This window comes from Rhizopus delemar, genomic scaffold (assembly GCF_000149305.1).
Source record: "Rhizopus delemar RA 99-880 supercont3.1 genomic scaffold, whole genome shotgun sequence".
NCBI lineage: Eukaryota > Fungi > Mucoromycota > Mucoromycetes > Mucorales > Rhizopodaceae > Rhizopus > Rhizopus delemar.
Window position 1 is genome coordinate 1,725,302 of NW_027137827.1, and position 12,926 is coordinate 1,738,227.

The 12,926-nt window shown below is 36.5% G+C and overlaps 7 protein-coding genes and 1 non-coding gene across 8 annotated transcripts; 6 read left to right on the forward strand and 2 right to left on the reverse strand.

Moving 5' to 3' along the window:
• Nucleotides 1-306: 306 nt before the first annotated feature.
• Nucleotides 307-417, forward strand: RO3G_00685 (uncharacterized protein; the record flags this gene model as incomplete). Its single annotated transcript, XM_067655276.1, has 1 exon — nt 307-417. One exon carries the CDS (start codon nt 307-309, stop codon nt 415-417), a length of 111 nt encoding a protein of 36 aa, XP_067511377.1.
• Nucleotides 418-1,536: 1,119 nt separating this feature from the next.
• RO3G_00686 (uncharacterized protein) lies at nt 1,537-2,023 on the forward strand (the record flags this gene model as incomplete). Its single annotated transcript, XM_067655277.1, has 2 exons — nt 1,537-1,970; nt 2,017-2,023. The coding sequence occupies 2 exons, from the start codon at nt 1,537-1,539 to the stop codon at nt 2,021-2,023; spliced, it is 441 nt and encodes a 146-aa protein (XP_067511378.1).
• Nucleotides 2,024-2,482: 459 nt separating this feature from the next.
• RO3G_00687 (uncharacterized protein) lies at nt 2,483-3,050 on the reverse strand (the record flags this gene model as incomplete). Its single annotated transcript, XM_067655278.1, has 2 exons — nt 2,483-2,496; nt 2,600-3,050. 2 exons carry the CDS (start codon nt 3,048-3,050, stop codon nt 2,483-2,485), a joined length of 465 nt encoding a protein of 154 aa, XP_067511379.1.
• Nucleotides 3,051-3,583: 533 nt separating this feature from the next.
• RO3G_00688 (uncharacterized protein) lies at nt 3,584-4,387 on the forward strand (the record flags this gene model as incomplete). Its single annotated transcript, XM_067655279.1, has 1 exon — nt 3,584-4,387. One exon carries the CDS (start codon nt 3,584-3,586, stop codon nt 4,385-4,387), a length of 804 nt encoding a protein of 267 aa, XP_067511380.1.
• A 704-nt stretch (nt 4,388-5,091) lies between these two features.
• Nucleotides 5,092-5,843, forward strand: RO3G_00689 (uncharacterized protein; the record flags this gene model as incomplete). The annotated part of the gene is made up of 2 exons (XM_067655280.1): nt 5,092-5,546; nt 5,702-5,843. 2 exons carry the CDS (start codon nt 5,092-5,094, stop codon nt 5,841-5,843), a joined length of 597 nt encoding a protein of 198 aa, XP_067511381.1.
• A 643-nt stretch (nt 5,844-6,486) lies between these two features.
• RO3G_00690 (uncharacterized protein) lies at nt 6,487-7,519 on the forward strand (the record flags this gene model as incomplete). Its single annotated transcript, XM_067655281.1, has 2 exons — nt 6,487-6,967; nt 7,029-7,519. 2 exons carry the CDS (start codon nt 6,487-6,489, stop codon nt 7,517-7,519), a joined length of 972 nt encoding a protein of 323 aa, XP_067511382.1.
• Nucleotides 7,520-8,989: 1,470 nt separating this feature from the next.
• RO3G_00691 (uncharacterized protein) lies at nt 8,990-9,828 on the forward strand (the record flags this gene model as incomplete). The annotated part of the gene is made up of 3 exons (XM_067655282.1): nt 8,990-9,158; nt 9,210-9,394; nt 9,559-9,828. 3 exons carry the CDS (start codon nt 8,990-8,992, stop codon nt 9,826-9,828), a joined length of 624 nt encoding a protein of 207 aa, XP_067511383.1.
• A 2,990-nt stretch (nt 9,829-12,818) lies between these two features.
• RO3G_19010 lies at nt 12,819-12,891 on the reverse strand. The gene has a single exon. It is a non-coding gene; the product is annotated as a tRNA-Lys (tRNA).
• Between the last annotated feature and the right edge of the window lie 35 nt (nt 12,892-12,926).

Consider the following 12,926-nt stretch of genomic DNA (forward strand, 5'->3'; position numbering starts at 1 on the left):
GGCACATGCGACCAGTTTTGACGGCATTAATAAGTCAACATTTTTACACTATTTAAAAAAATTAATATTTAGTCCAACGACCTTTTGCTTTAATGACTGCAGCACACCTTTTCGGCATACTTTCGATGTATTTTTGGCATTCTTCTTTGGAAATGGCATACCAGGTCTGACCTATACGCTCCCATAGCTCATGCATACTAGTTGGTGGTGCCTCATAGCTATGAAATAGCTCTCTCTTTAAATGAGCCCACATATGCTCTATGGGATTTAGGTCTGGTAATTGAGGAGGCCATTCCAATGCTTCAAATGGCTGCTGGTCAATCCATTCTTTCACTACCTTCGATGTATGCTTCGGATCATTGTCCTGCTGAAACACCATTTTGGAGGAATCCAAGCCATAACTTTCCATTGTCTTGAGTAAGTCATCTTTTAAGACCTCAAGGTAGCCTTCGCTATTCATACGATGACCTACATCAACTATCCACCCAACTCCTTCCCATGTAATGCAGCTCCAGACCATGATATTGCCGCCTCCATGCTTGACGGTTTGCTGTACATGTCGCGAGTTCAATTCCTCATGGGGTAGTTTCCATGCATAAGCCTTTCCGTCGGATGCAAAACGATTTACTTTAGTCTCATCAGAGAATATGACCCGTTTCCAGTCATCCACAGTCCAATGTTGGTGCGATTTGGCCCACTGAAGGCGTTTCACGATGTTTTGGCTGCGTAGCAAAGGCTTTTGAGGCTTGACAAACGCTATAAAGCCAGCTTTTTTAAGAACGCGGCGTACGGTACTGTCACTTACTGACATTCCAAATTCTTCTTTTAGAGCTTTTTGGATCTCTACAGCGTTATTTTTTCTTCCTAAGGTGACTAATCTCCGGATGTAGTTCATCATGCGTTGGCTAATTAGAGATGGGCGACCACCTTCATCAACATTTCCACTCATCTTAAGAGATGAGCGGTACTTCTGAACAGTGGTACGACTAACACCAACTTGTTTTGCTATTTTGCTGTTTGACTTCTTGGATCTCAGCAATGAGTAGATGTTGTTTGCTTTGTCATTTGAAATTGCACGCATGTCGGATCTGCAATGGTATAATGTCTTAATGGAGTGCTGCAATTTAACAAAAAAACACTTACATGTAAATAATATTACGATGAAAGAAGAAAGAGAAGAAAAAAATATGAAAAAATTGCAATTAAGCCACATTTTTGTGACTATATTATGTTACTTACAAACGCTGTCAAAACTGGTCGCATGTACCGTCGGACTTTAAGTGCCAATTACTACCAGTATACTGGCTCTACTGTGATGTCTGTGTTACCATATAATTGTCCAGAGTTTGCTCTTTCGAATGAACTATATTTCATTGCTATAGACTAAGAAATGAAGAAGAAGATAGTGCGTATAGGCAAAATATGAAAACATGCGACCAGTTTTGACGGCCACTGTATCTTGGTATACCCTTCAATGGTCAAGGAATCTCAGTTTCTGCCCTCATCAAGCATCGTTCTGCAAGTACCTTGGCGGCTATGGCTCAACTTCACTCGATGGGTCTTAACCGTCAAGGCTTTCCTCTGCTTCTGTCTTCTCGTCTCTTTGCTGCCTTCATCCGTCCTAAGCTCGAGTATGGCCTAGCTATTGCTCGACTTACAAGAAAGGACGGTGAAGAGCTCAACCGTGCACAAGACCGGTGTCTTCGAATGCTTATCGGTGGTCACCGTACCTCGTCTACTGTGGTGCTACGGCACATCACCAACTTACCGTCAATGACCTTTAGAGCTGATACATTGGTACTCAAGTTCTGTCTTCGGTTCAATGGCCTACCAGATGATTGTCTCTTGTCTCTGCTGTCTTCTTCTGTTCCATCGTCACTGCTGACACAGCTCCGTAAGCGGAAAATTGTCGTCGACTACCCTTCGGATGCTCCTCTTTCTTCTTCCCGTCTTGCTTCTTGGCTTCGAAGGTATCGTCAAGACCAGTTTCATAGCTTCTTACAGTCCACCCCCCAGGTTCTGATTCGCGCTTGTCGTCCTGTTCTTCGGGTGGACCCCATCCTGTACTTGCCTGCCTCCCGTGCTGACCGGTCTCGTCTCATAAGATGGCGCATGGGTTGGATCCCAGGCAAGCCTGCTCCCTGTTCCTGTGGTCTTGGCGATACCTCTCGTTCTTGTGGAATAGGCGTGTTATTTCTCTCGATTAATAAAAGTAATAAAATAAGTCGAAAAATCGATGAGTCTCTTGAACCTCTTTATTGAGTAAGGACGAGAGAGAGAGCCCATTCAATACAAACTACGTCTTAGAATATAATAATGTGATTTAGGGTCCGAGGTAGTACGGTATAAATTGTGTGGGCTGTTGATCGTATATAGCACTTTGGGCTATATATGATATACAGTCAAATTATTAGTTGAAGAATCTTTTGAGTGATCTCACACGACATTAAGAAAATTATTAAGGTAAATACGACAATAGGCACTAATCGGGACCAGCTAGAATCTATGGATAGCCCATTTGATTCAACGATGAGAGCGAAAGTATCCAGTAAATCTTCCACTGAATCGTGCACATCTGCTTCTTTTCTCCATACATTACCCTGCCACTGCCAGATGGGAAGGTCAGGTGGGATGACATGAGCGGAACGAGGGTAAGAAGTGTTTAAATGGTTGCCAGGACCAAGGACCGCTTCACCTGTAGGCGTAGAAGGAGAGACGCAAAAAGCCTGTGCTTCATCTAAAAACATGATACAGTTCTTAATGGTCACTGCTCGCTCTTGTAACCCTTTGAGGTGTTCTTGTGGGGCACCAGATATCACAGCGTGAGCAATTTGCTGTCTAAGGTTCTCTAAAGTAACTCTTAAACCCATAACAGCATCAACGGGCTTATCATCACTTGCTACATGACTTGTTGCCATAGGGGATGAGGTTTCTTCAGCATTGGTCATTTCAGTATCTTCAATGGCCTTTGGTATTTCTTCCATATTCGTTTCAAACGTATCAGTTTCACCATGAGTAAAAGGACTAGGAGTTTGATCTTCTTTAACCATATTTGTATTTGCGATTAAGAGTTCAGAATTCGTTAAAAAAAATGAAGTGTTTTAAGTATAAAAATATGAACAAAGAAGAATTAACGAGACCGAACAATAGTTCTAAAGTCGAATACTTTTATTAAAGAAAGATTCCAAGGCTATTTACAGTAGCTTACAAAATTGTACAAGTGTTTTGCATTTTTTGCTTCTGTAAGATTTATCGACACCAAAACGATAAATAAGCTACAGCATGTCCTACATCATTCGAAAGTATAGCTTCTTGGCTTTCTTTTGGTACTATTCAGTCGGCAATAACGTCATTTTGGATGGAGCTATGGCCGCCTACAAATGCCGACTACACTTGTACAATTTTGGAACCGCTTCAAATATTTCAACATCAGCTTATAATCTTGCTCGTCACAGAGTGTAAGCCACCAAAAAAGATTTTTTTTTATTCTTCAATGCTAAAAGTATCTTTTTCTTTCTTTTTCTGCCATTTTTCTTACACCTACAGGAACTAACTGCTATATAAAAGTGTACCAACGTCCAATATGCAACCTATCAGTGAAGATCTCCGTAATCGTATCATCAGCTGCTTAAAAAACGGATACTATATATCAAAAACAGCGAAAACAACTGGAGCAAGCCGTGGAACTGTTCAGAACGTTCGAAAAACAATAAAAAACGAAGTAAACAACATTAAAGCAGGTCGCCCCAAGTTACTCAGCAGCAGGGATGATCAGTATTTAGTCCGATTAGTGACTGTTAAAGGTCAAGAGAATGCAGTAGAAGCCAGAAACACACTCGAAAATGACTTGCAAAAGGTTGTATCAGCCCAAACAGTGCGAAGATCGTTGCGTAGGTCTGGTTTAACATCTTTTGTGAAGCCTCAAAAACCATTGCTCAGTGAAGTAAACAGACGAAAGCGATTGGACTGGGCTCTTAATCACGTTGACTGGACCATAGAAGACTGGAAACGCGTGATTTGGTCTGATGGGACTAAAGTAAATCGTTTTGGATCGGATGGTAAGGTTTATGCATGGAAGCAACCAAATGAGAAGCTTAAAAGAAGGCATGTAAAGCAAACCGTAAAACATGGTGGAGGATCACTTATGGTTTGGAGCTGTATTAGCTGGTACGGGATTGGGTATATTGTCGACGTAGGCAAGAATATGGACAAGAACGTCTATTTATCTGTATTGCAAGATGATTTGGTGAAGTCTATGACTGGCTATTGTGAAGAAAACGACCTTATAATGGCTGATTTTGAATTTATGCAAGATAACGATCCCAAACATAAGTCCAAAATCGTATCTGAATGGTTGTCTAAACAGGATTTTACAACAATGGAGTGACCTCCACAGTCTGCAGACTTAAATCCAATTGAAAATATGTGGAATACCTTAAAAAAACGCTTGTTTAAACAGTATGATTGTCCTCCTGCCTCTATGGATGAACTATGGACTCGTACGTTCGAGACTTGGTACGAAATTACCGAAAAAGAATGTCAAAATTATATTGAAACTATGCCTCAACGATGTATTGACATTATAGAGAACAAGGGTCTTTGGATCAACTTTTAATGCACACATTTAAATAAAAATTTTATTCTAAAACATCGGTTCCAAAATTGTACAAGTGTAGTCGGCATTTGTAGTCGGCCATAGCTCCATCCAAAATGACGTTATTGCCGACTGAATAGTACCAAAAGAAAGCCAAGAAGCTATACTTTCGAATGATGTAGGACATGCTGTAGCTTATTTATCGTTTTGGTGTCGATAAATCTTACAGAAGCAAAAAATGCAAAACACTTGTACAATTTTGTAAGCTACTGTATATTAGTTTGAGCAAGACCTGAGATTAAATGACAAGAGATAGTTACGACCGATATGATTTGACATGTATAAGAAAAATTTTATAAACTGATGTAAATAATCAACTGTTGAGATGAAAGTGAAACTTGGCTGTTCAGGGCAGTTGGTAATTATCAGGATCTATTCTTATTCAAACTCATTTGTAAAGATTTAGCTTAGATTGATAAGACTGTTATCTTATTGACATGTCAAAACATGACAAGCCTCATCATCTAGACTTTACAGTCAAGCATGGAGCCGGTAAATTGATGATGTGGGGCTGTATAACCTCTGAAGGACCAGGATATGCTTGCCAAATTTACGATGGTAACATGAACTCTGATGTTTACCAGCATATTTTGAACACTACGCTTCGCGATACCATGGAATACTACAATTTCAACTGGTCCAATATTTACTTCCAGCATGATAACGACCCGAAGCACAAGGCAAAATCTACAATTGCTTGGTTAAATAATCACAAAGTGCGCTACATTAGCGATTGGCCAGCTCAGAGTCCGGACTTAAGTCCCATTGAACATGTATGGCACCAACTGAAGTTGAAGCTTAGCTGTTACGAACGTAGAGCAAAAAATGTGGATGAGCTTTGGGAACGGGTAGAAAAAGTATGGAATGGCTTTGATAAAGAGCTTTGCCAAAGGTACATTGATAGCATGCCGGCAAGAATTCAAGAGGTTATCAATAAGAAAGGCGGCCCAACTAAATATTAATAAAAAAATTCATTCTGTTCAAATTTTCGTTTCTTAAATTTTCAAATTGCGCGCTTCATATTTCCTTTAATACTTATCCAATTAGGCTTAAGTTCATATGGTTTTTTCAAGACACATGCCACATCTACTATGTAAGAACACAGGTAGCCTGTGCCATTGTGGCAGGATGTGCACCACAAAAACCGACAAAAATGGAATCTTTGCAGCAGTTTTGTGACCTACTGTAACTATTACTGTAAATACAGTGGGTCAAAAAACTGCACCAACGCAACCCAGTTTTTCTGAAATACAAGTATAGCTCTGTCAGTTTAACAGTAAACATTACGAAACTTGGAACAGAAAGAGTTACTACTGTTACTACTTATTAACGAAAGTTTCCAAGTCCGATTCGGAGTACTGATCTAAAGAGCACTCAGCAAAAAGAGGAGGTCGGTTGGTGCAGTTTTTTGACTTTTAAAATGAAAAGGTATTTGATATCATACAGTTGTTGGAATAATTGTTTGAATGTTTTGCAATTTTATACATTTTGCTTTGTATCTCTGCAGTCAGATAAGATAGAACTACGTACAATACCTCATTAGAAAGCGACAGCCGTCGGATATAACATATAAAAAGCTAGGGTTACGGAATTACTTCCATATATAGTAAGATCAAATTGCGTCAAGCATATGCATTCGAACAATTTTTCCAACTCAATGCATTCTATAATGATGACATCGTTGCCGCTTCTGACATCACAAATACAGCATTACTAAATGATGTAATAATGAAACAACGCTTTTGCTTTTAGTCAGAGCTTAAAATATATAAATAAGGCTGGATTTTGCAGTGTTTCCCTTCTATCTCGTACAGCCTATACTTCTTTATATCATGGTACATACTTTATCTCGTAGCAAGCAAGAAAGCATTCTGTCGCTGTTGAAAAAGGGTTTATCATACTCAGAAATCATGAAACGTGTTCCAGGAGTATCAAGGTCCACTTTGAGCAAATACAAGGGCTTGTATACACCTGAACGTACTCGAGGTCATGCTGGTAGAAAGACTACTATAAGCTCAACAACAAAGAATTACCTGAAGAGAGAGCTTGTAAATGGTTCACTTAAGACTGCAAAGGACGTATGGTCATATTTAAACAGTATTGGTCATAAGATAGGCTATTTTGGTACAGTAAAAATGCTTCATAATATGGGTTTCAATGCCCAAATTAAGAAGAAAAAGCCTCTCCTCAAAAAATGTCACATGGAAGCTAGACTAAAATGGGCTAAAGCTCACAAAAATTGGACAGAAGATGACTGGAGACGTATGGTGTTTTCTGATGAGACCAAGGTTAATGTTTGGGGTTCAGATGGCTGTAAGTACTTTTGGAAAAAGACCCGGTGACAAATTGCAGCCTCATCATCTTGACCTTGCAGTCAAAGGAGGAGCTGGCAGTGTGATGCTTTGGGGTTGTATGACGTGGGATGGTCCTGGATATGCCTGCGCAATTGAGGATGGTACTATGAAAGCATCCGATTATGTTCATATCCTGTCAACTACACTTATGGACAGTCTGAAGTACTATGGTTACGAACAGGAAGCTATTTATTTTCAACAAGACAACGATCCTAAGCACACATCAAAGCTTGCTCGTGCTTGGTTTAAGGGAAATGGGTTTAAAGAAGAGCATACTTTCAATTGGCCAGCTCAAAGTCCCGATTTGAATCCTATAGAACATCTCTGGCACCATTTAAAGCTGAGGCTGAGCTTATATGAAGGTAGGGCTAAAGGAGTGCATGATCTCTGGTCTAGAATCGAGAAAGAATGGAACTCTTTTACCAAAGAGCAATGCCAAGCATATATCAAGAGTATGCCAGCTCGTTGTAGAGCAGTTATTAAAGCTAAAGGCGGTTATACACGATATTAAATAAAAGATGATTTAATTGGAAAAATTGTTCGAATGCATATGCTTGACGCAATTTGATCTTACTATATAAGGAAATAATTCCAGACCCCTAGCGTTTTATATGTTATATCCGACGGCTGTCGCTTTCTAATGAGGTATTGTACGTAGTTCTATCTTATCTGACTGCAGAGATACAAAGCAAAATGTATAAAATTGCAAAACATTCAAACAATTATTCCAACAACTGTATGATATCAAATACCTTTTCATTTTAAAAGTCAAAAAACTGCACCAACCGACCTCCTCTTTTTGCTGAGTGCTCTTTAGATCAGTACTCCGAATCGGACTTGGAAACTTTCGTTAATAAGTAGTAACAGTAGTAACTCTTTCTGTTCCAAGTTTCGTAATGTTTACTGTTAAACTGACAGAGCTATACTTGTATTTCAGAAAAACTGGGTTGCGTTGGTGCAGTTTTTTGACCCACTGTAATTCAATTTGTAATGTTATTTTAAAGGTTGGCTTGTAGTAAGTGAGTTAATTTGAGTTAAGTTTGCTTGTAAAGCTTGATTTAAGGTTGTGATTGCCTTGTAAGTTGTTGTTTTGTATGGAATTTAAGCAGATGCTTGATAAGTAGTGACCACCAGATCTTATGTGTAAGTGATTTATCCAAGAATAAAAAGGAACAAGAGAGAACGAGACTCGATAAAGAGATTGTTTTATTTAATAAGAAAATTGTACTCTATTTATACTTTTCATACACGGATAATATTTCATGTCATGGATTAATAATTAATGAGTATGATATAGCTGATGACAAATAGATAAGGGTTACGTGTTCTTCTATTGTTATATTTGTTATAGAATACTCGTATATGATTGACTGCGGCTGACTGTGATTTAGTTCCTGGATTTAATGTAGTTTAATCGTGCAATTACGCAGCATCTTATCCTTAATGAAGATTATCCGAATTAACCTGTAGCTTGTCTATTGGATACATTTACATGTAGCTTATTAATACTGTTTTCATATCGAGTTATGAATGATGGATACATCAGTAAGATCAATACGATGTTTCTTGATAAAAGTTAAAGTAGAGTAAAAAGTTTAGGTAAACAGGGACTTTCTTGTTAAAGTTTGTTAATTATTGAGTAGAAATATACGATTTATTCAAACTGACTAACCATTTCTTCACAAAATGATGGGATATATATACAGTAGTTACAAAAACTATTGCAACGATTTGCAATTTTCAGGTAAATCGCTTCTCAGTTCATGTGAAATCCAGGTATTACGCTGTATTCCCCACAGTGCATAAACTGTTCTCCGCTCTTTAATATACTAGATTATCAAATGTTATGGAAACAAAATGATGGATGTACGCGATTTCAAGTTCCGCTTTTTTGAAATTTTCTTTATTCGAAAACTGGATCGCGCCATTTGAGTTGTAAAATTCTCTGTATTCCTAGGGCTAACCTTGTTCATTTTGATTTATGCCAACTACCCTGGGCGTATGCTTTGTGATCATTATTCAAGCGGCTTCAAGTTCGTTCGATTTAATTCATCTTTCTATTGTTTATGTATTCACGTCTTATACGTATAATCTGCTATCGCCCACACCCTACAGCAAGCAAGTCAACATTAGATTAGCTGTTTTTGAAAGTAGATCATGCACAGAAATTATAGATATTTTTGGAATACATTTATCAATAGTAGACCGTTACGTAAAGAAGTTTTTAAAGACTGATAAAGCATGCAAAGGCGTCCATCCTGTGGTTCCTCCTATATTAACTAGAAAGTACGTTGGATTATTGATGCTCAAAGGAGATATACAGACAGCTAGAGGCAAGTTCCTCAGGCTAATGGATCTAGGACTCTCTATGTCTTATATCACTGCAGTAAACATCCTGAAAAAAAAGAATGTCCATGCAAAGCTACAGAAAAAGCAGCTACTTTTAACAATTAAGTATATTTAAAATAGCTTGGCATAGGCAAAAGGATATAAGGATTGGAGTGTTGATAGATGAAGACAGGCAGTATTCTCCAATGAAACAAAATATAGTATTTGGGACACCGATGGCGTCAAATACTATTGGACAAGATCAAGCAACATATTGCGACCATATCACCTCGACCTTACAGTGAAGCATGGCGGGCCTGTTTTAACTTTATGGAGACGCAGATCTTTATGAGGCCCTGGATATGCATATCAAGCTTGCGGCTAGATATTAAATTTGGAAGTACATCAACATATTCTTGGTGTAACCTACCTGTATACATCGAAGTGCTTCGAATGGCACAAAACACAGATTTACTTTTGACCGGACATTGAGCCTAAACATACATCTCGATCGACAACTATATAATGAAAAGAACATAGGGTACGCTATGTTAATACTGCTTATCACAAATCCCAAATTTAAACGCTGTGGAGCACGTATGGCATTCACTTATGTTGCTACTGAGTGCATTTAAGACGCATGCGACAAGTTTGGACCGTTAATGACAAAAATTATACGTAAAATGAAATATATTTAACAGATATATTTGCCAAAGGTATCTCAACAGCATGCTAGGAAGAATAGATGCAGCTATTAAAGCAAATGGTGTCATACACGTTTTGAAGTTAAATAATACAATTAATGAAATATGGCTATTTTTAAAAATGTAATATTAATTGGACAATATCTCCATGACTAGCAAAGGAAAGCCATAAGCCGTGATGTTTCATAAGAGCCAAGATGCAGTTTTACAAATGACTATAATTTTACACTGATATGTTCAATGGTTGGAGAGATGTTGGTCTCGGTGCGAGATTTGAACTCGCGTTGCAATAGTTTTTGTAACTACTGTATATATGAATAATATTTTTTTTTTCTTTTTAGCTTTTCTTATTTTTTTTGACCTTTTTATATTTTCAACATTTTTTATCTTTCTAACTTTTTTCATTTTTTTAATTTTTTTATCTTTTTGACTTGACTCGGCTAATCTCTGTGCATCTTCATTGCCATTTTCGTTACAGTGTAATTTTCTTTAATATATTGCTTGTTTGCGGGTTTAGGTTTTCAAGTATGTAAGTTTTGTCGATAGTGACCACCAGATCTTGTTAATAGTAGATCAAACTTGTTAGAATAGGTTAAACTCTTGAGGTTTAGGAATAGTTTTACAATGAAGATTATTGACTTCAAGGTGTTGCAGAACAGTAACTGATTGTAGTTGACATTAATAAATATAAGTCTTAATACAAGATCATAATTAAAATAAAATAAAATACAAGTTTATTTAAATAAGATCATACAATCAATTCCAATTAAACATGTTCTTTTAGAATATGTATTGTATTCATGAGAGTTCTTTGATAAGAAGACGTATCAACTAAAATAACCAAATCCAATCCAATGTCAGGAATATTGCTAATCTTTCACATAATTGAAATAACGCGTAAAATAACGTTATTCAATTCAGTGAGGAATTCCCAGAATAAAAGATAATCTATGACAGACATACAAAAGAACAAATGAAAAGTTTTCATAATCATAATTAGAGATAACACTTGCTAAAGTACCTGAAGATTAGAAGAACGATAACAATAGAAGATATCAAGCCACTCACTCAATAAGATATAAATACCTGCCTTCAATTAGAATAATTTTTACTTTAACTTAAACTGAAATAAAGATCAGTCTCAAAAAGTACCCAAACTGTTTCTTGATCTTTGTTTTTACCTTTTCCTTTATTATTTAAACCATTATATAACAAAGAGATTATTAATAGAAAAGTAGGACCAACTAAATATTAATAAATAAGTTCATTCCGTTCAAATTTTCATTTTTTCAAATTTTCAAATTGCGCGCCTCATACTTCCTTCAATACTTATCCAATAGGGCATAAACTCTTTCGGATTTTTCAAGACATGTAGAAGATTTACTATGTGGGAACAGAGGCAGTTTGTGCCATTGTAACAGGATGTGCGCTACAAAAACCAAGAAAAATGGATTCCTTGCAGCAGTTTTGTGACCTACTGTATAAGGGTATTTATATGTTTTTGGTTTTTATAATTTTATGTTGCTTTTGGTTTTCAAGCAAAAGAGTTGATACTCCGTTTTCAAATAGGTTGTTACGCAAAAGTTCATTTTCTAACTGGCGTGGTACTAAAAAAAACTTGACTGTATATCTTTCAATATCAATAAAGAATAATCTAATTATTGAATAATCTAAAGTCTTATTTTCATATCTTAAAAGCAAAGCACAAGAACAAGCACGATGTAATGGTTTGGTTTATAGTAGTTTCTCTGTTTGGGAGTGTTGAGTTAAGGTTTAAATAAACAGATTTGAGTGTAATTGATATAAGAGTTGCTTTTATATGAGTCAGATTTGGCTTGATTCGCTTGTTATAGTGACCACCAGATCTTATAAAGTAGATCAGACTGTTTTGATAAAGGTAGAATAAAAAAAAAGATAAAAAGATAAAATAAAAGGGGGTTTTACAATGAAGTATGATAACTTCAAGGGACTTCTTGTTCTTGATGTTAAATAAAATAAGAGATAATTTGCCTCTTTAAAAGAATATTTATTTGATAAAAAGAAAAAGTAAAATAAGAAGTGAAGTAAGTAAGAAGTTAAGAAAGTATTTTTGTGATTATTATTTGAGGTTATTTATATGTTTTTGGTATTTTGGATGGCTGTTATAACATAAGAGGCGGTTGTTGTATAGTGTAAGGTGGTCGTTGCAAACTGTAAGGCGTTCGTTATTGTAACTTGTCGGTTATACTGTAGTTAGATGTGCTTACGGAGGTAAATTTGGGTGTTTGGTTGTTAAAGTTGAAAGAGTTTTTCTTGAAAGGAGTAAAATTTAAGCAGAAGCTTGTTATATTTGTCGTTGATAGTGACCACCAGATCTTATGTGTAAGATCAATACGATGTTTCTTGAGAAGGTTATGAGATTTAAAGTATATAATAAAAATATCAGGAACTTTATAAGTAAAGATAACCTGTTTATAATATAAGTGATTCTTTATTGGTATGAATAAGATATAGAATATTTTTTGACAAAGAAAATAATTGTTGGTATATTTATACTAGTTGTGGTTGTTCTTTTTTTTTTTTTTTTTGAAGTTTCTTTCATTTTTCTATTTTTTTCACTTTTGAACCTTGTTTGATTTTTGAACTTTTTAGTCTTCGGTAGCCTGACTTTGTGTAACGCTTTCATTTTGGTTTTGTGGGTTACATTATAAACTGCAACGACTTAAATTCTGCCGTTTTGTTCTTGCGTGTTACAACGTCACGTGATCAACCACGACACTACAATAGAAAAGAAAAAAACGCCCGATGGGGGGCTCGAACCCCCGACATTGAGATTAAAAGTCTCACGCTCTACCAACTGAGCTAACCGGGCACCTTTCTTTCGTTCTTTTAACCGTTACATAAGGT